At 47.3% G+C, this 26,657-nt stretch overlaps 1 protein-coding gene and 1 long non-coding RNA gene across 11 annotated transcripts in view; one reads left to right on the forward strand and one right to left on the reverse strand.

The window, feature by feature from the left end:
- auts2a (activator of transcription and developmental regulator AUTS2 a) overlaps window positions 1-26,657 on the forward strand; it is a 317,309-nt gene that overhangs the window by 277,376 nt on the left and 13,276 nt on the right. For 9 of the 10 annotated variants that reach the window (XM_035535457.2, XM_081701846.1, XM_035535458.2 and 6 more), the window contains 4 exons: window positions 7,357-7,405; window positions 21,239-21,740; window positions 22,506-22,765; window positions 25,132-25,376. In XM_035535457.2, coding sequence (XP_035391350.1) covers window positions 7,357-7,405; window positions 21,239-21,740; window positions 22,506-22,765; window positions 25,132-25,376 — 1,056 coding nt within the window. The remainder of the gene's footprint in view (window positions 1-7,356; window positions 7,406-21,238; window positions 21,741-22,505; window positions 22,766-25,131; window positions 25,377-26,657) is intronic. The other variant, XM_035535459.2, reaches the window with a different exon arrangement.
- Window positions 2,810-6,366, reverse strand: LOC113583000 (uncharacterized). The gene is made up of 2 exons (XR_003411207.3): window positions 3,395-6,366; window positions 2,810-3,276 (listed from the first exon to the last, which is right to left on the reverse strand). It is a non-coding gene; the product is annotated as an uncharacterized LOC113583000 (long non-coding RNA).

The raw sequence follows: 26,657 nt of genomic DNA on the forward strand, positions 1-26,657 counted from the left end.
TTTGCTTATTTAGTGAGAGGAAGCTCATAACATCTTATTAAAGACTTCAGCTGGAGTTTATTGTGGACTTTATGGGTGTTGGGGGTTGGGGGGGGGATACCCCAGGCACTTTAAAAAAATATATGTCTACCTTACAGGTGCCAAGTAACCTGCGTCTGTTGACATACACAATTCTTCAGTCATTTTCAACTGCATTCATTGCTGAACAATTTCTGAACACAGGACCACTACTGGGCTGCTGTCATTTGGGTGGTATACCATTCTCAACACAGCATTAATACTTGGCATGTTAGTGGCATGTTAGTGGGTGTTGAAGTGGCACAGGTTTGCCCAGCACAGCAGGTTACAGCAGGTTTGACAGTGCTGGACTGAGCGTAGCCTGTCACTGAAACGTTTATGCTAACACTTTTGTGCTAAGAAAAGGTACTTTTGAGTGAGGTATTTTTATTAGATTTTTAACATTGCCTTCATTGTTTTGTTTTTTTTAAAGATTAGAGTGGATCTTATAAAAAACACCAGCACAAAAGGCCCTAAAGATGAATGCCCAAAATGTGGGTTCAAAAAGAGCCAAACACATATGAGACAGTGCAGCGCGTGTGTTTTTCCAATCACAGATGGGAGAGTATCAAGAAAAAAAATTGGCAAGCTCATATTTGAATAGATACGTGCAGGGTACCAGCTTAAACTAAAACAGACTATAACAGAGATCGCGAAGGAATGTGTCCTAGAACGCAAGTCCTCCCACACTGCCTCTGTCAACTCAACACCCCAATCACCCTCCCAAAGCTCACACTTATGAGCACGGGTGTCTAGAACGGAATCCAGTAGCGCATGATGGAAAAGATGCTAACTGGCTAAAATGGCTGCGCACAAAGCGCCAAATCTGAAGGTAGCTAAAAATATTTATTTTACCTGAGCCATACGATAGAATGGCTAGAAATTAGGCAGAGCCGTAACTTTGCGTTTTTTGGCAGGATTTTCTCTTTCCAAATGGAACTATTTCCTACTGGTTAAAGAATGCCTTGGAAATAACACGGGATCAGTCGGATCAGATTGATACAGAGTGTGGAGAACATGTAATGTAGGATTAAAGGGGCAGAGATATAAAGAGACGTTTTAAATTAATATCCTCCAAGGAACGGGGAGTTTTTATGTATTTAGATACTGAAGGGAACGAACACAGCCATTTAACCCCTGACATAAAATGTTATCAGATCCAAATTTTTGTAAACTTTCCACCTATTCAGGCCAAAGCTTCAAGTAAAATGAGGACTTTGTGGAGGGGCTAGAAGGAACTGAGGGAGTTATTTTAAAATATTTCTGTTAAAACAGAATATCTTTTTAAAAATCAATCTAGTCTAATCAGGGGCAATCCAAAATGGTGGAACATTTTCGAGTTATAGAGCCAAGGAACTGGTTAATATTTTTACCTTCACACTGGGGAAATTTACTGAACTGTAGGATTTACAGTTTAGGGGATTGTTTGCTTTTTTCAGGAGCAGAGATATTGATTCTTGCAAGACAACAAAATGCAAAGTCAGTGGAAGATTAGACGCTGTGAGACTTCAGTTCTACATATGAAGGGGACGGGCTTTGGGAGAAGCACTTAGAAACGTCGGTGGCGAGTGGGAAAACTGTCACCTCCTAGGAATTTAGCCCTCTCCATAGTGTTAACTGCTAAGTCAATTTCCTCTTGGATCACTGACAGAACCAAGCCCAGTACAAATTTAGCAAGCAGATACTTGTCTGAGGTGGTGAGCTAGCACTGTACTGGCTTTTTCCTTGTGTTTGGATGTCGTAAGACATACCTTTAAAAGGGTTTGCCCTGCCTGTCCAGTAGAAGATCAGGCAAATTCAGATTCAGTCTCTGTGTTCGAGTCATTAAATGTGACCTTGAATGATCAAATTTGCTCCCTTAAAAAGCATTTTGAAATAAAGTATTAGTCCTCAAAATACACCTGTCTGTGCGTTAATAAACAAGAGGAATGGCATGAGCAAGCACATTAAATCTCCACTGCCTCCGGCCAGGTTTTCCAGTGGTATCCAGTTCTAGGGTAAGTGATGTACGCATAGTGATGAGCTTTTTATATTTGCAGGATGATATGATTTTAAGAATCAATACGTGAATATTTGTAAAGTACAGATGAAAAAGAGAATTCCTTGTAGGATTACGAAAACCCCATAGATTATAAAACTGGACTGGCTGGTGTGAACACAATGGAATTGCAGTTAAGAACACAGTTGAAGTCCTCAGAAAGTTTTGCAGTTTGGGTTTGTAGAAAAGGCAAGGAGGAAAAAAAAAAGCTAAATAAATTTAGAATTGTCCCAGTTTGGATCATAAACACAGACTCATTACATTTGGATTGTGTAATTTGGATTATATCGTTTCAGAATTTCTAATTTTTCAAATCAACCCTCAGTGTCTGAAATCATCTGGAAAGAACAAAATGCTATCACTGTTTATCTAAATCTTAGCTTTCCTGACCATTGCCTGAAATCGCAAATGAAAAATCTGACCAACTCCAACTGAGCTTTAGTGTCATGTGATCAGATCAGACGCGCACAAAGAAGTCTCTGTGAACAAAGAGGTCTCTGTGAGGAAGGCCTTACTACACTTGTTATCCTTAACATTCCAAGTGAACTGCACTGCTTTGTTCAATATTCATACAAAATAAATGTAACATGTATTGATAAAAGTGCATGAAGCATATGATGCAACTTTATGCCAAGAATAATTATGATCTAATACATAAACAAAACTACTTCAAATACCTCAAACCTTCAAATACCTAATTCAAATACCACCAGATGATTATCAATCGATTTTACTTTAGATTATATTGTAGCATACATACAATATAAAGAAGATCAAGAAACTTCTAGTTGAGTATAATGGAAACAAAACATGGAAACAAAACATGAGCACACACACACACACACAAAAAAAAAAAAAACTTCCTTGGCCACACTGACCAGGACCCAGATGATGTCCTCATTTGACTTCCAAAAAATTATTAGTGACCTGAGAGCACAGAGCAATCCCAGCAATCCCAGCTAGACTCTGCAGTTATGGATTAAGCCGTGGAACATAGTTTGCACTGAATTGGACTCAACAACACCTGTTCCTAAAGTGTTGTCAGGCACAAGGTCGGCTCTTGATGTGAAGGTTGAGCGTGGTGCTGAATTTAGCAGGTTTGAGAGTAAGGTGCCCGCTGCAGAGCTGGTGCAGAACTTCACTCTGTGCTGCTCCCGTCTTGATGACCTTGGCTGGAGAACCTGGTAAGAGGAAGACCCGACATCCATGGAGGGCTTTACAGGACACGAGCAGCACACTGCCATTGTCGTTTTGTCTATCCGTCTTTCCCCCAATGCCACTACAGTTGCTCAGACTCACTCATTTCAATAGCATCCATGTTCTCTTCAGAATTGTCATCGGATATCAAGCTCATGGTTTTTAAGCGATGTACCCTAGCCTCATGTACTCACACTTCTTCCATGAATTTGCCAGGTAAACAAGTGTGAAATGAAGTTCAGCGCATGTATAAGGAATAGAACTGCCTGGAGTGGTTCACCTAGAAGTAAGAGCAAAGTGTGGGCAGCGTGGCTTGAGCTCATGTCACAACATTCAAGCTAAAGTCACATAAAGTGCTTTTTGATAGCTAAGGCAAATAGTGTCGGGTGTTAGGATACAGACTATATCTGTACACGGACATGGTGGACCTACAAGGTAGGTGTTTCTAATAAAGTAACTGGTGAGATTATACAGCAGTTTCTGTTTCTTATTGCAACATTTTGGCTGCATGTTTCTTCCCAAATGAGGCTGATGCGTTCCACTGTTTTAAAGCACAGTGTTTCCTAGAACACAGTCTCACCTCAGATAACTCATTAATCACAGTAATGTACATACAAGGACATTTATATGATAATAGTCTGAATTGAGCAAAGAATATTGGTTTAAAATTATAGCTCTGAGTGAAATAATTTGTTTGTTTATCGTAACTAAACGTCTCCGTAGCTCATTTGTTTCCGTTCTCCATCACCTGTAGCAGATTAATTCTGTTTCCTTGTCCTGAAGATCAATCAGATTTCCAATCCCAGTCTTCCAATCCCAGTCTTCCTATCCCAAAGTTTTCCAATCCCACATCCTTCCAATTGGATCTGTATCTCTTCTCTCCTCAGTCTGAAGTTATAAGATGATTAAATTAACTCTTTCTTCCATCTGTACCTCCCTCCTGTTTTAGGATTGGCCAAACACATATTGATGAAGATAACTAGCTGGATAAATAATGTATATTTCTCTAGGACAAACCGTCTGGTTGTGAGAGATTGTGAGGGTTGAACTTGGGGTAAAAATATTTTATTTATGAATCCCACTGCTTTGGCTAAAGTATATGTTGGAGATGACGCTGGTGTTTTTGACAGATAAATGCACTGTGCTTTCCAGCCACACACAAAAAAATCAGATTAAGATCAGAAGTTATAATCAGATGGTTCCTGGTGGCAGCAAAGATCAGATGTGCACGGCTTCTTCTGCACTGAGGGTTAATACTTGTTTGCCAAGACAGAACTGTGGGTCAGGCCTCTGAGTTAACCAGTTCAGAAGGTTTTTCCAGAAACGTCTGGAAATAGCTGACTGTACGATTGTTTTCGCATCCATACTCATAAGGTTCATGAGGAGATCGAGGAAGGAAGCCAAAAAGTTATTTTCATTCAAAGACAAAGCCTGTAAAAGTCGTTGGCCTCAGTGCTGTGATTAGTACCGGTGCCACGGTATACACATCTGGGCTAAGTGATTCATTTGTTTTTTGCTGTCTGCTGTTTCATACACATACTGAGTCAACCCTGCTCCCTACACCTAATCAATTCTATTTAAACATTTGCGGTTTCTCTCAACACTGTTTATTGAAATGCCACGGCTTTATAAACGGCGCCCTACTGCTGGAGTGAGTGTGTCTGTGGTCCTTTAGACGTGTTTATTCGATTTAGCTGAGACTTTGGCAGGCGTTTACTGGGGCTCTCTTCTCTCGGAAGCGCAGCCACGGTCCGTGACCCCGAGCCGGTCTGGCCGATGGTAGTCCCAGGATTGCTGGTGAGGTCATGCTGGGTTGGGGTGTGTGGTGCTAACAGGAAGGCAGCGGGTGTGAGGGTCATGTTGTCTCCCACCCCTCGCGGTGGCGACACCCTGCTGGAACATTCATCAGTGGCTGACATCATCACGGTAATGAGAGAACATCGCCCCACGTCCCCCTTCTGCTTACTCCCACCCCAGAACACATCCTTTCACTCTGACCACTGGCACTGTCTCTCGGTGTGCACCATGCACACGCTCAGGAATAAGGTCGCGCGACACCGCCGTGCGTGATAGCTGTCCGTGCGAGCTTCTGCTGCGGGGAAGCGCCGCTCAAACTTTTGCGCGCGTGTGCGCGTGCGTGTCGGCAGCGGGGCACGAGGGTAGGAGTCGAGTGAAGGCAGGTTGGAATCAGGAAGTGGGAGGACCCGGTCGCGAGGGAGACCTCGGAGACAAACCGACGGATGAACTGAAGAGCTCGTCTGCGCCGCGGAGCGAGCGGGTAGCAGCAGCAGCAGCAGCAGCAGCACGAGCGCGGCAGCGCCGGACAGACTGGAAGCGGACACGAGCCACGGCGCGCGAGTTTTACCTGCGAAGCCCTGAAAACGTCCCGCTACAGCTCCTGTCGGTTTTGTTGCGGCTCCGTGCCGTCCTCACTAGCCGAAGGGGAGCTCTTTGTGGGGTTTTTTGGATGGATTCTCTGCTCTTCGAGAGCGCCTGGCGACGAGCACGCGGGAGATAGGCGAGTCTTTTGACGGCGCGTGGATGCTTTCTTGCTGCGCGCAGCCTCTTCGCCTTGCTCGTGAGGTGGCGTTGCCCTGATACAAAAGCACGCGAGAAGGAGTGCTCGTTTTGTACGCCATTTGCAAGGAATTGCGTTGGGCGCATTCACCAGATACGTCGCTGTCTGCGCGCAGAAGTGCGGAGGCGATCGGGGGATCGGCTGGCTGCTTCCTGCGCTCCTTTTGCGCTCCTTTTGCGCTCCTTTTGCGCTCCTTTTGCGCTCCTTTTGCTCCTCTCCCATGCAGGACACATGGCTGCCTTTGTCCGAGAGCCACGGTAGCTTTGTGCTTCGCTCGCAGCTGTCACCGGGATCTTTTTCCCCCCTTCTTGGAAAGGCGTCTTATTTCACATGGCAGTCCTCGCTTTATACGGAGTGGAAACCGCTGGATATTTGTGGATTACATTGTTTTGCAAGCAGAATGTGAAACGCGGCCATATTTACTAGACCGCGAAAGTGCTTTTGGGACTTGGCATTTCGCTCGGTGCCAACCTCGCCACAGCCGAAGGTACAAGCAGTCGTGTTTCCTTCGTTTGCCCGACCAGTGCACCCACGCCCTGCATTTTGGCGTGTCCCGTCCTGTGCTGGTTACTGTTGCGTTTCTTTCTTTGTTTGGTTCGTTACTTGATGCTGTTGTGGTCGTGGTGGTGAAGTGTAGACAGCCTTCGCCCTGTATGCGGCCAGATGTTTGGGCTCCTGGTTCCGATCAAATCTGCATTTACGCGTCATTGTGTGCACGGTTTTCCCTTCATGTCAGAGAAACAAACGAGACGAGGTTTTATTGAAGCTCGTTTTTGTTTGGCACTGCAGAACAGAGTAACATTAAAACAAATGGATTTTAAAAATGTAAACTAGGACTATAGCTGCTCCTGAAAGGTTTTTCCCTCCATCTGGGAAGTTTTAAAGCTTTGCGTTCAGTGGGCTACTCCATGAATACGTGCTGAAGTGTTTTCGGCTGTCAGGGCAGTGTAATATTGGACTGGGTTTTGCTTTGGTGGAGGTTTTGCCGTTATATTTTAAAGGCTGGTGAGTGAGGGAGTCTGAATCGGGAATTCTGCACATGGAGTTGTTTGTTATCTCGTGAGCGCGGATGCATTGCGTGCAGCGTTTCACGGGAGAAGCCCGAGCTGGATTTCGCCACCTAATACCGAGCTGGAAGCACAGGAGAGCCCAGCCGCAGTCTGCATGGACTGAAATAGGTCGATCTCTCGGTGTTGATCGGTTTGAATTAGCCAGTGCCTTTCTGACACCGCATTGTCACCCAAATAGGCGTTCATTACCTAAATGCTGTGTAAATGCCAGCACTGCGTGTTTGCACAATAACGCGGCCACGTTAATGTGCTCCGCCGGTCTTTTTCCCATGGACCCACAGTGCCACCTAGCGGCGAGGCTTTGAAATAAGGGACTTCATTAGTGTGGTGTGCGTCCTTTTGATGAAGAATGCCACCTGGTTCGTTGTGAAGCAGATGTATTTAAAACAATCTTTCTCTTTCTCTTTGTCTCTCAGGGCTCCGATGCCAGCTCTGAGAAACTCTTCAGAACAGCTGCGGTTAAAGGTATGTCTCTTCTTTCTCTCGGTTTGTTGTGTATGTCGGTTTTCAGCACGGCAGTTTGCTTTTTTTTTTTTTTTTTATCCTGTGCCTCAGCGGGGGTGGGTTTGTATGCAAGTATGTGTGTGTTGATACAGCGTGTACAGTGGGATCAGATTTACGGGTATGTCTCTTGTCTGAAAAATGGCCCCTGTTGGTTCCCTCTGTTTTGATGGGTGCTTTGTTTGACATTTCGTTATGGTAGGTAGGGGTGCTGTCTCTGTTCTGCTGGAGAGAGCAAGACGTGTGTTTTGTCATTGTCATGTGTTTCGGCTGTCTTATGGTTTTTTGCAGCTAGATGGTGTGAAATATTCATCTGTGTTCTCTCGCTATAATATGTGAAAGAGAAATCCATCTTCCGGGCTTTATTAGATAGCCCCTCGCGTAGCTCAACCATGATGGATGAGGAAGTCCATGCGAGATACGCAGCATGTGTAAACCGAGCACTTGAGGAGTCAACGTGTGCTAGAGGTTGCTCGTTCTTGTGTAGTTAAACAGAAAATGACAGATTCATGCGGTAGACTGTAAAGAGAAAAAGAGAGTTTATTGATGTGTTTTGGAAGCAGGATACGTGTCTTTTTATATGAGTGTGTGTGTTGTCAGTAGAAGATCCACTAAGAAGGACCGCGGGGGATTAGTTTGTTGAAAGAGGAAAGAGCCGAGGCTTTTTAACGAGCCAACAGTATCTTAAAACGTTATCAACCCCCTTCCTCATGCCGCTAATTTTCCCTCAAAGCCTCCGGAATCCGGGCTTCTCATTTCTCCGGCTTAGAGCTGCCTTGCGTAACAGACCACAGCCTTAGGAAGCCGTGTCGTGCGTCACCGGGCCGGAGAGAGTGGTGTGCTGGGGGGGGGGTGGCAGCTGGAAGGGATCTGACCCCAGGGACGGGCTTCCAAAGAGGGGCTGATTGATGCCGACAAGCCCCTTGTTCCGCCTCCTCCTCCGCTCTGCTCCCTCTGGGCCACGGCCTGTTTCCCACATTCTGCTCTTTGATGGCCTCCAGGGCTTGATTTGTAGGGTTGAGCGGGCAGCTGAATGGCAGCGCTTGACAGAGAGGTTTTTCCTCCAGGAGACGGACACCTTGCAGTGACTATTACCCCCCCGGAGGGATTAAACCCCTCCCCTCCTCTTTGTATGGCCTAAATCAACACGGGGTTACCTTCCTGGCCCGTGAAAGAGTCTGGCTTGGGAAACTGTACACAGATAGGCTGTTACTTCTTAGCGGCTGCCAGGCCACAACTTCTGCCTTGGAGTTAATTTCCATTTAAATGTGGATCTTTTCTTTTTTGCTTCTACCTCTTCTAAGCCTCTTCAAGCTTCTCCGTATGCTAACGCACGCTGGGGAAGCGAATGGCCTGGAAGATGTCGTCCTACCCAGTGTAGGTGCCGACAAACTCTGTTCTGCTAGCATATTTATTGGGGTGGCTCACAGAGATGAAAGACTGTGGTCTGTGTGTGTGAGAGTGTGTGTGTGTGTGTGTGTTAAAGGGGTTTACCAGCTGCTTTGACTTTTAGCCCTTAGGACAAAGAGTGAAGAATCCCTGTATTAGAGAGCAGAGCTGCTAGATTGTGTGAGGATAAAAGTGTGTGTTTGGCTCCAGGCAGGAGGCAAAAGGTTTGCCTTGTCTGTTTACAGTACGCTGTGTGTGCCGCTCGCTGGTACACATGAAACAGCGATTTGAGGCTCACGTTCTAGCCTAGCTGAAAGATTAAAGGACCTCTCTAGAAGTAAGTGTAAGTAAGAGAAAGAGAGAGAGAGTGGGGGGCTATTCTTGGGCCATTGGTAGCTCAGTGGTTAAAGTACTGGAGGTTGCCAGTTCACTGCCAGGTTTTCTCTCTTGGGCCCCTGAGCAAGACCTTTAACCCTCAACTGCTCAGTTGTGTTCAGTCAGAGTTGCAAATCTCTTTGGATAAAAGCGACTTATCTGATAAATCAAATTGCAGTAACACTTTTGAATGATCTTTTATTCATATTCATCTCAATAACTTCATATTGTCACATGGGTGTCAGGGGTGAAGGTGGCCTTCAGATTGCTATGGTCTAAAAGTTAAAATTGGTAAAAGCACTTGACGTTATGTAACAATATAAGCAGTATTGCTCTCTTCAGATGTGAACAGTTCTCCTCTGCTCCTCCCATTATGCCTCGTTAACCATCGCCTCCCTCTCGGCCAGGAGAAAGATGGACACTGAGGTTGTTTAGCCATGTGGCTCTGTCTTTGCTTTACAAACCCTATCTTTGATTGCCACGCCGATTAGCTGCAATCATTAAGCGTTAGCCTTTAATTAGCGCCTCTGTCACTTAGCCAAGCCTTTCCTGGTTTGTGTTTTGTCACCTCAGGGACTCGTGTATGTAAAATTCTTCCTGCAAAATTTTATATCGTCCGACGGAAGTTTGGCTGTTGATACATAATATGGTGAATTTAAAAGAATAATTACCAGAATATTTTCCTAATTATTAATAAATAATTAGGTAAATATTCTGCAGGCTATTATTGATCAATGAGAAAATAATAACATGGCAACTGTAATATATCTTTACCAGGAATATGAATTCTAAAAAGGGATGCCTAAAACAGATCTGCTGGCCTGTTAGAATATCAGTGGTTTGTTTTTGTTTGTTTGTTTGTTTGTTTGTTTGTTTTTAAAGCTCGGTTTGTGAAGTCAGGTTTATAGATTTGAGTCAGGCACTTATAATTGTCACCTCTGGGGTCTTCAGAGGGAGGTCCAGAACAAGACTGGCGTTTAATGATGATACAGCGCGAGCTGTCAGCATGGAAACCTTCAAGTCCGAATCATGGCGTTCCGCTTCTTGTCCACTGTGGTGTATGTCTGTGTAGAGCATCTCTGCTGCTATGCTGTCTCTCTAATTCCTCTGAGAAGGCCAGACTGCGGCAGCAAACCACTGAGAGAGACCCTCAGTCATACTGATACCTGAAGAGTCCCACCGAATATATGAAATGGCTAAAATCTCATTTCCGAACAGCACAACGGTCGTTTTGTGCTGATTGCCTTTCTGCCCTTTATTAACTGGCATCCTGTCATCATGTCACTTTTTAAACATGCTTTAGTTTTATTAGCTAAATAGTACTGTGTAACGTTTTAATACATGTGGCTAGATGTCATCCCCACGGGGACAAAGATTTACAAACAAATCATTGCTGGCACAATCACTTGTTGGGTGATTTTGATGAGGCGGAAATCAATTCCGCGTTTCATGGGGCTTTAGTTCCCTGCGGGTTTTAAATAAATCACCCGGTTGTGTTTGGCCTCACAGGTGTTGGCTTCTGCGTGACTCTGACACCTACCCATTTTAGCCCTTTGACCTGCAGGCTGATATGCAGCCTTGCACAGACCACTGACTAGCTATAACCAGGACCCCCAGCAAGTGCCTTACTACTGCCATGCATTTGTTTTACAAGCACTTCATACATTTGGCCGTTATGTTGTTCTCTGGAGCTTTTCCTCATAGCCACGTGGGATAAAAACACGGCTTCTTTGCCTGTTTTTCAGCGGCCGACTTTTCATAGATGTGCGTAACGCGTGCCAAACCGGGAAGCCAGCGTGATAACGTTTAGTGAGCGATGCTGACTAAACCATCTCAGTGGCGTAGCAGCAGTTGCCTCCACGACGATGTCGGTGTGCCAGCAGCTTCTGGCATTTTATGGCTCTTATGTTCTTTATTCAACGGAGGCCGAAATGTGAAGGTTATTGTAAATGCTACTTTTCGTGGTTTTGTTCTTTTTTTTTTTTTTTAACGTTCTGTCTTGAAAATAAAATAAAATCGAAAATTAAAACACGTTATAACGCAAAACCAGGCGGATGGCTCGCGCCTGCACGTCACTGCGCGAGCGACCTTTCCCGCGACCGCTGGCGTTGGTTTCAGAGCTCGTGCAGACGGATTCGGCTCACCTCGACCGAAGGCGGACGACTGATCGGTGGAGGCCCCCGGAGAGCACCACGAGCAAAGCGTAGACTGTAGGAGCTTGGTTTGTGTTGCATATTGTTGTTGGTGCTTTACGACGGTGACGCTAACCGGAGTCTCTAGTCCGCTAACTTTTACTGTTTCTCTGGACGACATTTAACATCGTGCATATTTAACAGCGTACTGGTTTTCATACCGGTTGGCTGGACTTTTGAAATGCACGAGGTGGGGGCGCGGAGCTCTGTGGGGTCCCGCGCTGCTGCTGCTGGAAGCTAGGGGTCTCGAGCGCGTGCGCAGTTCTCGCGCTTACCATGAAATTGAATCCTGCCGAAGCTCCAATGAAGGGAAACTAGAAACGCACCGATTGCAGTCGTGTTGGTCGTTGTGATTTTCATTCTTTCTGGGAACGTTTTTGTTCAACTTTACTTTAAATGGAAAGTCCTTGCACCTCAACAGAAAAATGAGCGCTATCTTACAGAACAAACTTCTTGGAAAATCTCCAAATAAAATAAAAAAATATTTGTACTTTTCCAAATGAAAACAAGTGCACCACATAATAAAAATGAAAAAGTTGAGGCGCCTTTACGTTGTCAACATTACAGGCTGAGTGCAGTCGCTGCGCTGTGCGCCTGGTTGGGTTTGTACTGCTTGCGCCCTCATGTGCTGAACAAACGTAAATGATCGGCCGATTCCGGTCACCGGCCCATCGATCGGTGCATCTTGTGGAAATCACTCAGCTCGAAATGTTTGAACGTATATTGAGTTTGAACGTTCATTGGTATGACTATTGGAATTCCATGGCTGTGGTTTGCCTGAAACATTGGACGGAATACACATGTAAGATCAATACACTTGATTAGCTAGTGCCCTTGGTCTGTGTTCAAAGATACAGCCAGAAGACTAGCACACAACTTTCACAAAGCAAAGGATCTTCACTATTAATGACCAGTTTTGGGTAGCTTACACAGCTATTGAGCACAATGCCTTTGGAACAAATATTGTTTTGATTTGTAATGATTTACACATGTATCTGTAAGTAGTTATTAAGATAATTAAAGGTCATTGCATATAAAAAAAAATAAGTGTGATGTCAAAACCCCCAAGTTTGGTTTGGTGTAAAGAGTCCAGTTAAGGTAATCCCCACTATGAAGCATAGTGATGGACCTGGGATGTGATGGTCTCTCGTAAGAATCCATTAATTACCAAAGGGATTCGGATAAAAATATGGCAGCTTCTGCCCTGGGATGATGACTAGGTCATGGGTCGATATTCTAGCCCTGACTTAAGCCCCAATGAAAACCTGTGAGGGGAGCTACGAACCAACAAGCAGGACTCAAACACACTGGAAGGATTTAATATGCAGAAACGTTTCAGATCTGAGACCAATGCTATCGGAGTTGATCAATTAATTGATTAAAATTAAGTGCAATTGGACCTGATCGCTTAATCAATTAGCATTATACCAACAGCGGGTCTGTGGGCTGCTAGTAGCTTGCCTCTCAACCTCTGCAGTCTCTGAAAATACAACACCAAGTTTCATTTAGCACGATATAAGTACAGTGCCAAGAGTACATGAAAATTCCGTTAGTCAACTTGCCGTTGACACAGCTCGAATAGCCCAGAAGGCATCTAGATCCAGCACTGCGCACGTGTTGGTTACATCTGGACCGGGCAGGTCAGTAACAGTGGCTGTGTTCCGGAGCACTTAGGCCTTGTTTAGCCCTGTCGTAGCTGATAAATGTTGTCTTTCTGCTACCTGGCTCGTGCCGGTTAGCTTGCTTTGTACATGCTACTGCACTGTTTCCATTTGCCCTCTTGGCCAATTAGGATCTGGCAGCGGTCACTCGGTACTGGCAGACGCCAGACTGGTAATGGAAGACCGGGAGTCGAGCTCCAGAGACTAAGCAGGTACAATCCTCATAAAAGCAGACCTGCGGTGTTTTCGCCAATTTTTTTTCCCTTCTCATTAATAACTTGATTTGTGTATATATGCCGTACTTGTCGAGAATCACTTTTGATTTGGAAAAGCCGTGCTTGGCGGTACCTCATTTTGCAAGCATGCCCGATTATTACAGATGGAAGAGATTGAAATGGGCAGCGGCTCAGGCTTCTGCCCTTAGAGACCGTGGCTTGTCCATGGTTTGGAGCAAGGGATGGGATTTATAGAAGAGAAGAAAAGGACTCCGTGTGTGTGAGAGAGAAGGAGAGCGAACGAGAGAGAGAGGACACAGGCAGTGGTCAGTTTGAACTCCTGGGTGGGATGGTTGCCCCTCCACCACTCCTTAGTTGCCCCAGTATCAGGCGAAGAGTTACTCAAGCCGGCAGTAAACACGGAACTGATGTAGAGAGGGCTGAACATTGAGCACGTGAGCACAGATGGCCAACAGAGTGAGTGGAGACGCCAGCCTTGCGTCGAGGTCCGAGAGAGACGTGTGTAACTGATCTCGTGAGATTAAAGTTATCTTCCCCTTGCAGTATTTCATTAATATGTTGGAGGAAAATAAACAGCCTTTGACCTTCAAAGGAGGATTAACGCACTTTTTTTTTTTTTTTTTTCTTGTTTTTCACAAACTCGCACACACACATCCTTCATAAAGATGTATAAATAAATGAAAGCGCTTTCTCTTTGCCACTGTTACTTGGAAGGCCAACTGGTTTTTGTCTGCCCTGCTCTGGACAGATGATGTGCTGAGGCTGCTGAATGCTTTAAACATCGGAGGGCTGTTTTGGGGGACCTCCACATTCCTGGAGCCACACTTCTGAAGAGCTCTCCTGCGGTCACTGAAGAGAACTATGTTACTGCAGGGAAAAGTCTGTGTGCGCCTTCATATAAATACAGGCTAATGAACTGTGAAATGTTCCATTTTATCACCATCGCTCGCGTTTTGGGGGAGATTCCAGACTTGGGCTGTGGTTGTGTAAGCCGTCAGAAGCACTATCCCGTCCAGAACATTGTGGCCATCTGGTCCGGATTACCCCAGCCATTGCGACCGCTATTTGATTTCATGTTTAAATGGAGTTTTATCCCCACGTGTCAAGTTATAGTCCAAAAAGTGACATCCTAAACCAGATCTTTCAGATGGACTTGGGTGCTTGGGTTTGGGGACGCCATGTAGGGGGAGGGATACGGACATTCTCAGACACGTGCACGCACATATAACGTGCAGAATCACGTCTCTTAGGTATACACAAACTGGCCGCTTCCTCTGTCCAAAAGCTGATTTAAATCCGTCCTACAGAAGTCCCAGCGCGAGTCTGCGTTTGAGTGATTGGTGTTGATCGTTGTGTCGGTGAGTAGTGTTTGTCTGGGGAGAGAGAGGGTAGCTGGCTCCCGGCCTCCCCTCACAGGACCTTTCCGTACAGAGTCGGCTTTGTTCCTACAGTAACCCAACTCCAAACCGTCACGTCTCGAGTGTGTCGGGTTACGTTCCCTCTTGTCTCGTCTCCTGTACTTTTATACCTTCCTATTCCCTCTCCATTGGACCTTCAGACATTTCAGATAAACATTCTTTTCCGTTCTGCAGCTGATACCGGCCCTGGCCGGGTCCAGAAGAGCCTCGCGCCGGCCTGGAACTAATCCAAAACCAGCTTTTACCCAAAGTCCTGCTACTACAGACAGCTGCCTTTTGTTACCGTGTAACATTCTATTACTTAGAGATGTATGGCAAAGTCTCCGGGAAAGGCAAGAGTTTCTAATAAACTGCAACCCAGTACACCTAATCTTCATTAACAGACGCGCAACATCCGCCCTGCTAATCCCCGTTGACTGAAACATGACTCGTGGTAATGAGAGGACATTACCCAGGCTGATCCAACTAGTCAATGCCAGTTTGGGAAGGTTATACAGTGTCTTTAGTTCCTCTGAGAGGAAGCTGTTGTGTGCTTGTGTGTGTGTTATGGTTTTGGTGCCTTTCTACCATGCACTTGACTGTCTGGTTGGACAAGATGCTCTGAGCTGCATGCACCCTGAACACATTCACAATGTCCTCTAGAGAGAGAGATGAACTGGTTCTTGGATGTCCATCTTTCTCTCTCGTCCTCCACGATGGTGTTTAAAAGCGTCTGAAACACGGTGGTATCCAGACGGGGGAGAGAAAGACACCCTCACACCGTGGGACTGAAAACGAACACCTTGGTTTGACATCTTAATTATGACTTCTTATTTCTCAAAGCCCTAATTCTCCATAGCCTGCTGATCCACCCTTTTTACTCAAACACACACACACACACACACACACACACACACACACACAGGTAAAGCCACCTGACAACCCCCCCCCCTCCCCGGATAAACCCCCAACCACAGGTAGTGGGGGGGGGGGGGGGTTGTCATTTTTGCACCGCACAGGATGGAGCACATGACAAGGCAGCAAACGCTGGTGGGTGGTGCATGCTGACAGCTGGGTGGAGCTGGGTGGAGCTGGGTGGAGCTCTGTGCCTATCCAGTGCTGTCATGCTTGCTTTAAGTTGTGTGCCAGTATTTTTGGACTGGCAGAAAGCATCGTGTTTTTTTGTTTTTTTTTTGTCAGTTAGGTGGGTCTCTTTAAATAGCACTCCCTTTAAATAGAGCACCATGCAATTTAGCTGTACGGGAACGACTGGGTCTGGCAGGAAACCACCAAAGCTGCGTACATTATAGCTCTCTTAGTGACGACGACCACTTTTTCAGACACTTTTCTTTGAAAGCTTGTCGAACTGGCAGTGTAATGTATTTTCTGACCACATTTCCTTTTCGATTAAATAACGGTTGAAATTAAAACTATATCTGTTTTTATATGGTGATTTGCAGAGGTTAAGACAACCGTAGTGCATGGCTCTTTACTCTCAAGCATGAGGCAGAGCAAGAAAAGCTTCTGCGAGCTCGTACCGAGCAAAAGACGAACCGTGGAGGAAGAGGGCAGGAGAGTGTTGGTGAACACACACCCACACCCATCTCCACACCTGAGTGCCCAGATCAGCACAGGTGGCGTGTGCCTTCTGCAGGAGGCAGTGGGCTTTGGAGTCTGCAGGACTGTGTTCCGCCTTCACCTCGACCCCGTGAGTCCTGGCGCTCTTGCTCGGCCACCACCAGAGGTGTGGCAGGGATTTGCTACTATAAGTGTACAGCCTTTTCTGTTTTTGCAGGTAGCTTTAAATTCCTTGTGCAGGTACACCAGATCTGTATTTGTGTCCCTGCGTGCGTGCGAGTGGCAGAGAGACGCAGGTCCGTGTTTGCTCTCCGTGTCTGGATATTTGTAAGAATGTTTGATTATTTTTCAATGAGATTGCCGGTGTCCGTCCTTTGTCAGAGGCAGGCTAGTGTCTGCGGTCTCCTATGGGCCGCGCGTGGCGCCACCGCAGCAGATGGAGTCGTGACGGCATTTAACCTGCACAATTACACCGGACAGGGAGGGCAGAACAGCACGTGCACTGGCGGATTCGGAGAGACGTGGGTCGTACTGGAAGGCTGAGGGTCCGCGCTGAGCTTCCCTGACGGAAGGGCCGCACCCGCGTGCTCTCTGTCAGGAGAGCAGCCTTCGCTACTCGGACTGTGTGCGGAGACGAGCCTTAGGCAGCGTGCGCGCGCACACACACACACACACACACAGCGCTGCAGGGTTGATGAGGCCTGGGGTGAGATAAGCCTCCTTTAGGACAGGAGCAGTACAGGCGTGACTAGCAAGCGCGCTCGGATGTCCTTCTCACTGTAACGTGACACACACTCACAGGCCTTGTTGATAACTTACACATCCAGTTGCTCCCACACAGTTGATCCAAAATGGTGTGTGTGGGTTTGAGAGAGAGAGAGAGAGAGAGAGAGAGAGAGAGACTGGCAGACCTTCACTCATGCACTGCATCCAGTTTTGTCAGGAAATGGATCTTCTGAGCTCAGTGCGGTTGCACTGGTAGTCTCACTCAAACACGCAGACGCTGCGGCCGCTGACGGAAAAGTCTCACTGTTTGCTCGGCCCACATCAGTTAAACTCCACACGCAGCCCCGTTGTGCTCGAGGCCCTCCACAGCGAAATGGAGTTCCAATTCCAACACCTTACCAAAGGCTGAGTAAATATTCCTTCTAATCAGAGCTCCTGACGAGGGCGAGCGAGCCGTGAGGGAGAACAGCAGAGCAGCTCTGGAGAAGAGAAGGGCTGCTGGAGTTCTAGATTAGTTCAGGATGGAAACGGGGGGGGGGGCCACATTCTTGCTCACACAAGAGTTCTCAGCCAGGGGCCACTTGGTCTGTAAGAAAGGGCCTTTAAATGGAGTCCTGCCAGCGCTTTAAATCACAACATGCCAAAACCCACAAACTTCTCTCCACACTAAACTAGATGGATGGCTTTGTTTTTCTTCTTTGTTTTTCTTTTTTAGTTTTGAAGTCAGATATTTTAAAACGGCAGGAACATGTGGAGGAGAAACACTTTCAACTTGAAAAGACTCCTTTCTTCTCTGCTCAAATGTGAATGTGAGGAAGTCGCCTTGCATTTAATTGGATGAAACCCTCCGTAAACGGCAACGAATTACGGGGTGTTTAAAAGCACCGCCTTGATCCTCGGATGGTTACGGACACATTTTCTCTAGACCGCCTCCATGCTGTACTTCGTCTCCTGGTCCACCAGGTTCCAGCGGTACTGCGTCGGATTCAGACCGGACGTCTGAAGAGTCCACAGGAGACTTATTTGTCCTGCTCAGGGACAGTTGGATGTGACTTGTGCGTTGTGACGTTGGCCATTCTCATGCTGCAAGTGGCTGTTATAAAATGGGAGAATTATGCGCGTAAAAGCGACTCAGCCAGTTAGCAGTAATTCTCAGGAAGGCTGTGGCATCCGAACGATGCTCAGTAGTCATTTAGGAGACCCAGTGAGTGCCCGGAAAACGCTCCCCACACCACTATAACACCACCGGCAGCCTGAGCTGTTGACACAAGGCACGATGGGTCCATGGATTCATGGCTGTCTAAGCCAAATCTTGACCCCATCATCGTCCTCAGATGGCAACAGAAATCAAAATTCAATCAGATCGTCAGCGTTATTCCGGTCTGCGGCTTTCTGAGTTCGGCAAGCCTGTGCCCACTATGGTGTTGGATTTCGTGGATTTCGCAGATCCAGGTTCGGACGGTTGGGGGTTCTGATATGTTTTAACAGTTTGCGGCGCTGGTGGAATGCTTATTTGCATTTCTGTCATCCTCCTGTCAGCTCTGGCCAGCCGAGCTCTCCTCTTCTGCTCTCGTTGTTCAGAGAGGCATCCCCACATGCAGAACTGCCGCTCACAGGAGAAGAGCCGGTTCTGAAGCGCTCCAACCGGCTGTCTGGCCCTGGCATCCACACCACATCATATCATATGTCATATCCTGTATCGCGCCTCAGGCAAAGTCACTCAGATCACATTTTTTTTCCTGTTCTGATATTTGCGGGAAACATTAACGCACAGCCCTGCGTCTGTTTTACTTCATTGATCACATGGCAATAAAGAGAATTTTCTGGCCTGTTTTGCTGGGCAGTTTAACTAGACCTTTCTGCTCCTCCATCACCATGTGCATGCGTGTCAGTAGATGTAGATTCTGTGATTGACAGGCGGATGGGGTAAGTGTAATTGTGTGTATGTGAGGGGTCGATTACGCCACTCCATAATTAAAGAAGCCCCTCGATTTGTGTTGATAATGAAGAATGTGTGTTGTCTGAAGGGGGGAGATGAGGAAGGTCTGCGGAACTGGAGACTCAGAGACAGAGGGAGGTTAAGGGGTAGGCACACGCGTGAGAAAGAGGCAGAAACAGAGCGTGTTTTAGCCACCTGGAAACGCGTCTGACCACTGGATGGGTGCTCTCGCTCTCGCGCTCTCTCTCTCTCTCGCTCTCTCTCTCTCTCGCTCTCTCTACCTTCCTCACTTTCCATATTCAACTGGCTTACTCTTGTCATCAATAGTGTCATAGATGCACACACTCAGTCCCCAAAGCTACAGCGAGCGTGCGTGTGTGTGTGTGTGTGTGTGTGTGTGTGTGTGTGTGTGTGTGTGTGTGTGTGTTATTTCAAGCCTCAGTCATTTCTCCAAACACACCTCCACCTCTAATTGTCGCCCTGCAGCCGTGATGTCACCAGCCAGTTTATCACGGCATTACGGTTTGCTTTTCCTTTTGTGAGTTTAGAGTGCTTGACCTGTTTTTCATCTACGTTTTTGACAACAACGATGAATACCCTGCCGTTACTAATATTATATTCTGTGGTTAGTGTGTTGCTAACGCTGGCAGCGATGTAGCTTATCCAACCTGACAGTTCAGCTCTCAAGTCCTCTGCCAGGTGTGTCCGCCGAGGCTCTGATCAGGCATGAGGAAGTACAGGGCTGTCAAAACACAACATGTATGAGGCGAGCATTCCTGGGCACTCACGGAACTAAAAACCTCTCCATTGCTGAACGGCATGAGATGGGCCCGACGGGTGTTTCCTCGCCTGCCTTTAGTGCTTCACGCCACCTCCGTCTCTGCGCTGCACGCCGATAACGGAGACGGGGGATTTCTGCTTTACGACTCCCGAGCTCTGCGGAACGGCGTCGTAAACGTGGGAGTTTGGTGCCAAGGGGGATTGTTTTTGCCCCGTTAGTTTGTTGGCCGGCGCGCCAGTTTTTAAGGACACTGTGGATATTTGTGGGTCAGAAGACACGCGCTCACTTCCGCCCATTTAACTGGAACATTCTTCAGTTTCATGACCCCAGCGTCCTTGTGTGTCAGTGTGCCTTCATAACATGCCATAAATCATATCGTGTATGCATGCTGAAGCCAGAGAGAAAGTGAACCTCTACCTGGTCAAGGTGCGTGTGTAGCCTTTCCTGGGTTGGGTGGCAGGTGTCTGATGCCGCACTCCGTGCCCGGGGGACCTATTCACACTTCGACCTTATTGATCTTTGTCTGGCAGAGCCTCCGGAAGCTCTCGGTATGGCTACGTAACACGGTTATGTTCCGTGGAAAACTTTGCAGCTCTCAGCTCGGTCTCCCTGGGATGGGCTCGACGGGGGAGGCTGTGTGAAGAGGCCCACGGGACCTGCTTGGATATCACCCGGCTTTGGGCTCAGACACAAACCTCATGATGGGTGATATCTGGAGGCTGATCTGTGCATGACTCTGGAAGAAGTAATATAGAGGGGGATGTGTTCCCACGGATACACAGGGAAGAAGCAGGTGACGGGGCGCGGCATTACCCAGAGTAGTATGTGCTTATTATGACATGTCGTAGCTCTTAATTCTCGGAGGCTCAGTAACCAACTCTGGTTTATTTCACTCTTTTCTCTGAAATTACTCTCTGTTGTCATTTCAGCTCCTCCAGAGTTCACTTCAAGTTTATGATTTAGAATTTCATATGTTGGATTTATTTCAGTGTCTTTGCACTGAAGTTCTGGTCTGTTCTCTTTGTCAGAGTTTCAGTTTGTAATATCTAAGCATTTCCTCAGTAGTTTCATAAAATAGACTTCATCAGTGGAATATTTTGCGTATTATTCGCAGTTACTTTTCACCGTCTTGTGACTGTGTTCCCACCATAACACATCCTGTCACGTTGCTCCGTTTACTGTTGCAGTGTGACGAGTGAGGTGAGATTTCAGTAACTCACCCCAACCAAACATGAAATATATACAAGAATAAAAAAAAAAAATGTAATTCACAACCTAGTAGTTAACTCGCTAGCCTTTGAATAAAAACAAAAGTTGACATCTCCCACAGTAACCCACTGCAAAAATGTTAGTGTTTAGCTATGACCGTAGTAACACCCTGTTCTGATCATGTGTCGTGACAATTAAATTCACATGATGGTATGCTGCCGTGCTGGTGTCCATGAGTATATATAACGGTCTGTACAGCGTCCGTTTCTGCCCGTTGGTAATAAACTCTGTCTGTCTCTGACTGTCTCACTCAGATTTTGCTGCTCATACTCTGTCCATCAACGCCTCTCAGGATCTGCACGGTCTGGTCGTGCCCAAGGTCTCAGGCTTAGAGCGCAGCCAGGAGAAGAGTCAGGACAGCTCACTGGCCACGCCCCCGTCTCTGGGGCCGTCCGCCCGGGCCACGCCCCCTCAGCCCCCCCGCCTCGCCCCGCCGCTGCCGAGCCGGCCCCTCCCCCCACCCTCGCGCACGCCCACCAGCTCCGCCCAGACCCCGCTATCCCGACCAGAGCGTCCGCCTCGGCGGGCCACTCTGTCTGTCGCCCTGCCTCTCGCCCAGGGCGACAAGCCTTCCCAGGCTGCCCTGAGCCGGCCCGAGCTCCTGCCCCCTGCCCCAGGAATAAGCCACCATCGGGCCTCGCCTCTGTTACCCGCCCAGCAGAGTCACGGCCAGCCGCCGCAACACCAGCTGCTGTCCCGCTGTCTGTCACGCCCGCTTTCTGCCTACGGCAGCAGCGTCGCCGTCAACGGCCTGCGGTGAGTATGGCGCGACCCCAGACTGGCCTCGAACGTAATTTAAGGCTTTTGTTGTTGGTATATTTTTAAATTGACATGTTTATGGTTTCTGTATTTTATACTGCAGTCCAAACCTCTGGTATGTGCTGGTATCTGTGTGTGGGTGTGCATGTGCATGGAGGATGTTCCTATACCAAATGTTTCGTGTTTTTTGTTCGCTGTAAATCAAAAGCTGGCATGTTTTTTTTCTTTGCTCTCCTCGATTGTTACGAAAAGCTCGAACCCACAGTAAACCAAAACTTCTTGTTCTGCTACTACTGAGCGTGTGAGGAAGAGAGCTATGGGATTCCAAGCATTGATAATCCACTCCATAATGTGTCCTTATAAGAGGCTTGGTCAAATTCTGAAGTCATTTTCAGTTAATCTTGTTTGCTTGTAGCAGAAATCTGAACTGACAATAAAAGTCCCCTCTTTCTCTCTCTCCCTCTCTCCTGTCTATTCAACTCGTGTTCTTTCTCTCTCTCCCTCTCTCCTGTCTATTCAACTCGTGTTCTCTCTCTCTCTCCCCCTCTCTCTCTCTCTCTCTTCCCCCTCTCTCCCCCTCTCTCTCTCTCTCTCTTCCCCCGCTCTCTCTCTCTCTCTCTCTCTCTCCCTCTCTCCTGTCTATTCAACTCGTGTTCTCTCTCTCCCCCCCCCCCTCTCTCTCTCTCTCTCTCTCTCTCTCTCTCTCTCTCTCTCTCTCTCTCTCCCCCTCTCCCCCCCCCCCCCCCCCCTCTGTCCCAGCAGTAGCCGGAGCAGTACCCCAGGGAAGCCCCACGGGCCCACCCCAGGCCCCCACCACCAAGCTGCCCCCTCTGGGGCGTCGTCGTCATTCCCCCTGCCAGCGAACCCCAGCGCACCCCACTCCTTCCCCCCCTCCCTGCAGCGCTCCACACAGTCTCACCACCCCAATATGTTTGCTCCACCCACCGCCTTGCCACCTCCACCTCCGCTGACCTCCAACGCCCTGCCTGTGCCAGGACACACAGCCGGCACCGCCTACTCAGGTAACACTGCCACCTTCCCTGCTGTGTGTGTGCGGGGCTGTCCGTGTGACGTTCTCGCTCGCTCTGGGATCCCTTGTCTTCTGAACGAGTGGAACGTAGAACCTCAGTAGCCGGCGAAAACCTAAAAGTATATTTCCAGAATTAATAGGAGTGTCTTTTGAGGCCCTGCCAAATGTACGAATGTTGCAGTCGTTGAATTGGAGGCTAGAGCCCATCTGTTAGCATGCAGAATTCGTTAGCTGCCCGTTAGCCTCGCCTCGCCCCGCCCCGCTCTTCCCCGGCAGTCGTTCTCACCGTCGCGAGAGTTCTCTTCGGCTCACAGAGCTTCGTCACGCCGGACCCGCAGTTGACTGTGCCAGAGCCCATCTGTCAGCGGAGGACAGACAGGGGCAAGCAGGTGGGGCTGAAAATACACCCAAGAGCCCCCGACCTCGGCAGAGGTGCGGATCAGGATCCCCCAGTGACCTCCAAAGAGCTGTGTGTAAAGATTTAAATGTTTACAGATGATACCCTTGTGCTCATCTTCAAAACCAAAGTCGCCAAGTCTGTCTAAAGGAAAGACTCCTGGTGGAGTTGTAAGCACCTAATGCTCAGTACGTTAAAGACTGCTGCTGGTGCGCTTTAGACTGCCCCCCCCTCCTCAAACCCCACGTACAAATGGTGCTGTGGTTTCATCTGAGGAGTCAGTTAAGTTCCTGGGCACCGCTATATCTAAGGAGCCGATGTGGGAGGAGAAGACGATCTTCACTGCCAAGAGGGAACAGGAGAGGATGATAATTTGGAGACAGCTGAAGGTTCAACGTGCCACCTCCTCACCGCCTACATTACAGGAATAAGACAAACTCCAGCGCTCAGTCAGGACTGCAAAGAGGATTGCCGCATGTACCGCGCCAGTACTTCAGAAGGCAGAGTCGCAAAGCATGCTCCTGAAATCAGAGCCTGGCCCTTTCACCTGGATAAGAACTTTCTCGAAGTCTCCTGTCAGACCAAAGCCAGCAGCAGCAGACACAAGGATGACTTTTCCTTCAGTAACTACAGCGGACACCCTGCGTGTTAACCCTAACCTGCCACTTGCCTTCACAGTAGCACGTAACTGCTGCTTGGAGAGATCAGATGTTGTGTCCTAGCCAGTGCACAGATGCACCTTTCACTCATTAATAAACACTAGATACTGTATATCACAGCACTTGCAGAGAAGTTGGAAAGTTCAGAGAAATTCAGATGAACACTGAAAGCAGTACTTTGTAAATGTACTTTGTATTGAAACAAAAACTGCACACTGGGCTCTGTAGGCCAAAGCTGGCAAGGTCTGTCTAAGGTGTTGGCATCAGGTCCAAAATAAACAAAGTCCAGCTTCTGTCATAGTAGGGGGCTTGGTCACTTCCCATGGCACAGATAACGGGCCTGTCTGCGATGGCACTATTACTACCGAAAAACCAGAACACTGAAAAACCTGTGCCATCCAGAACACCAAAGCGTGTCCTGCCCAGATTCGCATATCCCCGGCATGGCAACAGAAGTAAGTTGTGTGGCTTCTGGACAGTCCTCACCTGTGTGATGGAAGAATGGGAGAAAATCCTTCATCATCATCTCTGCTCAGTGCTCTTCAGGGTGATGGGGTCATTGGTGTGAGCAGAGAAGCCCTGGTGCGTCTGTCCCAAACCGCTACCCTCAGCTCCCACTCAGGGGTCTTGGCCATGACCGTGCAACCTCCACTTAAACTTAATGAACTGGTGTGTTCCACGGGCAAATGCCTAATTTGTGTCTTTTAAAGGAGAAGTAACGTTACGCAACAATAAACACTTGTGTGTCCCAATTTCTGTGGAGCATGTTGCAACCATCAGGTTTGGGGGGAATATTGTCAAAACATCAAATACTGTATTATGTAAAATTTACAGTTCAGGCCTTTTGGAACAGGGGTTGTATAATACTGCGTCATGTCTCCCCAGAGCTTGCGCATGGGTACATATTCAATGTTCCTTCTTGTATCACTGTTTTGTAACTGTCTTGTAGGGTGATGGACTATGAAAACTATGAATGAAAATTATTTGTTCCGGGCGCAATTTAAACAGATTACATTTTTTTCCTTTGCATTAATTCATAAATAGATGATTAACTTCCACTATTTATACTTGTCTTAGAAACCAATTTAAGCATAAACCATTACAGTCAAATTTCTTTAAGACTATGAAAAGCTTTCAACCATGCAGGTTCTTTCTGCCACCTTGTACCGTATTTGGCTAATATAACCGATTGGTTTTGTTTTGGGGGTTTTTGGACATAGCCAAGAAACAGGAAGTCTACTCCAACACCTTTGGTCATTGTCTTCTAACAGCAGCACTCCGTTGTCCCTTGTCGTCCTCCAGAGCAAGATCTCCTCCGGCAGGAGCTGAACACGCGTTTCCTGGCTTCTCAGAGTGCGGACCGCGGAGCATCTCTGGGTCCTCCTCCCTATCTGCGCACGGAGTTCCACCAGCACCAACACCAGCACCAGCACCAACACCAACACCAGCACACACACCAACACACACACCAACACACCTTCACACCTTTCCCCCACACCATCATGCCAACGCCTGCACCTCCTATGGTGCGTACCACGGGCCGAAATGTGAGGATAAGTAGAACGCAACTCTGGGGGGATAAAAAAAAAAACAGTTGCCCGGGGCGGGAATGTCTATAACAGTGGTATTCACTACTGGACCAAATCCGGTCCAGGATTTTGTCATCTCTTGATTAAATGATTAATGTAACCTCACACCTGAGTCCTAGATGAAAGTAGGGTGGAAATCCCGGAACTGGAGGACTCAGATTTGAATACCACTGGTCTATAAAGATGGAATTATTATGCAATGATAACTGACCATTTTGGTAACACTTTATTATATACAAGTCCCTTATAAATAGCAACTTGATCTTTATGTAATGGTTTGTTAATGACTGCTTAAAATGTATTACTGGTATATAGATTCAGTAATGAATGCTGCAGTTTAAGTGAGTGCTTTATAAATGGATTGGCACATAGGAGGGATCTTATATCAATATCAAGTCTAGAACCACAAATTCTGCACCATGGTTTGCTTAAACCGGTCTGACTAAAGGTGCTGAATGCTGGGAAAGCTCATTTGCATACCGGGGAAGTCTGGCACAGTTCTAACAGCAAGTGTGGTTTGGGAGAAACATAGCAGGGCAAATTTTATGAATGACCCGAGTGTCTGGGTAGAGGGGAAAAAACCCATACTGGATCCATTGATGGGCTACTACATAATTTTGCAGTTTAATATTAAATTATAGCATTTATTAATGTCTACAGAAGAATTAAATACTTATTTAAAATGATTAACAAATTAGGTTATTTGAATTGCTGTTTTGTTTCTGGACTTGAAGTAACAAAGTGTTAGTTCCATTTTGGTTTGGCGTAAGGGTCTGTAGTTCTGTCAGTGATTGTGGGTGGGTGTGATTGTTTGAATATTTCATGTAATGTCTTTAGTCGAGCATGTGCATGCCAATGCCTAGAATGTGATTATGCTCTCGTGAAAAGTCTTTGATGAGCAGGAATGTGTGTGAGGGTGTACAGACATGTGCAGTTCAGTGGTTAAGGCTGAGCTCAAAGACATTTGCGCAGCTCCCGCGGTCTCAATCGCAACCATGTGTTCCGCTTTGGCCACAATGAGACTTTTCTTTGTTACAGATCTTTCTTGTGTTTTTTTCTCCCATGCCCTCTGCTTAGCGCAGTTAGTTCAAAGCTAACAGGCGTGGCCACCAGCTTTGTGTTTAGACTCCTGCCAAGCCTCGAGAACTTAACGCACGTATATTCATTCCGGGTTTAATGACATCGTTTGGGGCGTGGAGGGGGGTTTGATGCGGCCTCCGGCGTGGCAGGCGTCGGGGG

Source organism: Electrophorus electricus, chromosome 19, assembly GCF_041902795.1.
Source record: "Electrophorus electricus isolate QZ-2024a chromosome 19, ASM4190279v1, whole genome shotgun sequence".
Classification (NCBI taxonomy): domain Eukaryota; kingdom Metazoa; phylum Chordata; class Actinopteri; order Gymnotiformes; family Gymnotidae; genus Electrophorus; species Electrophorus electricus.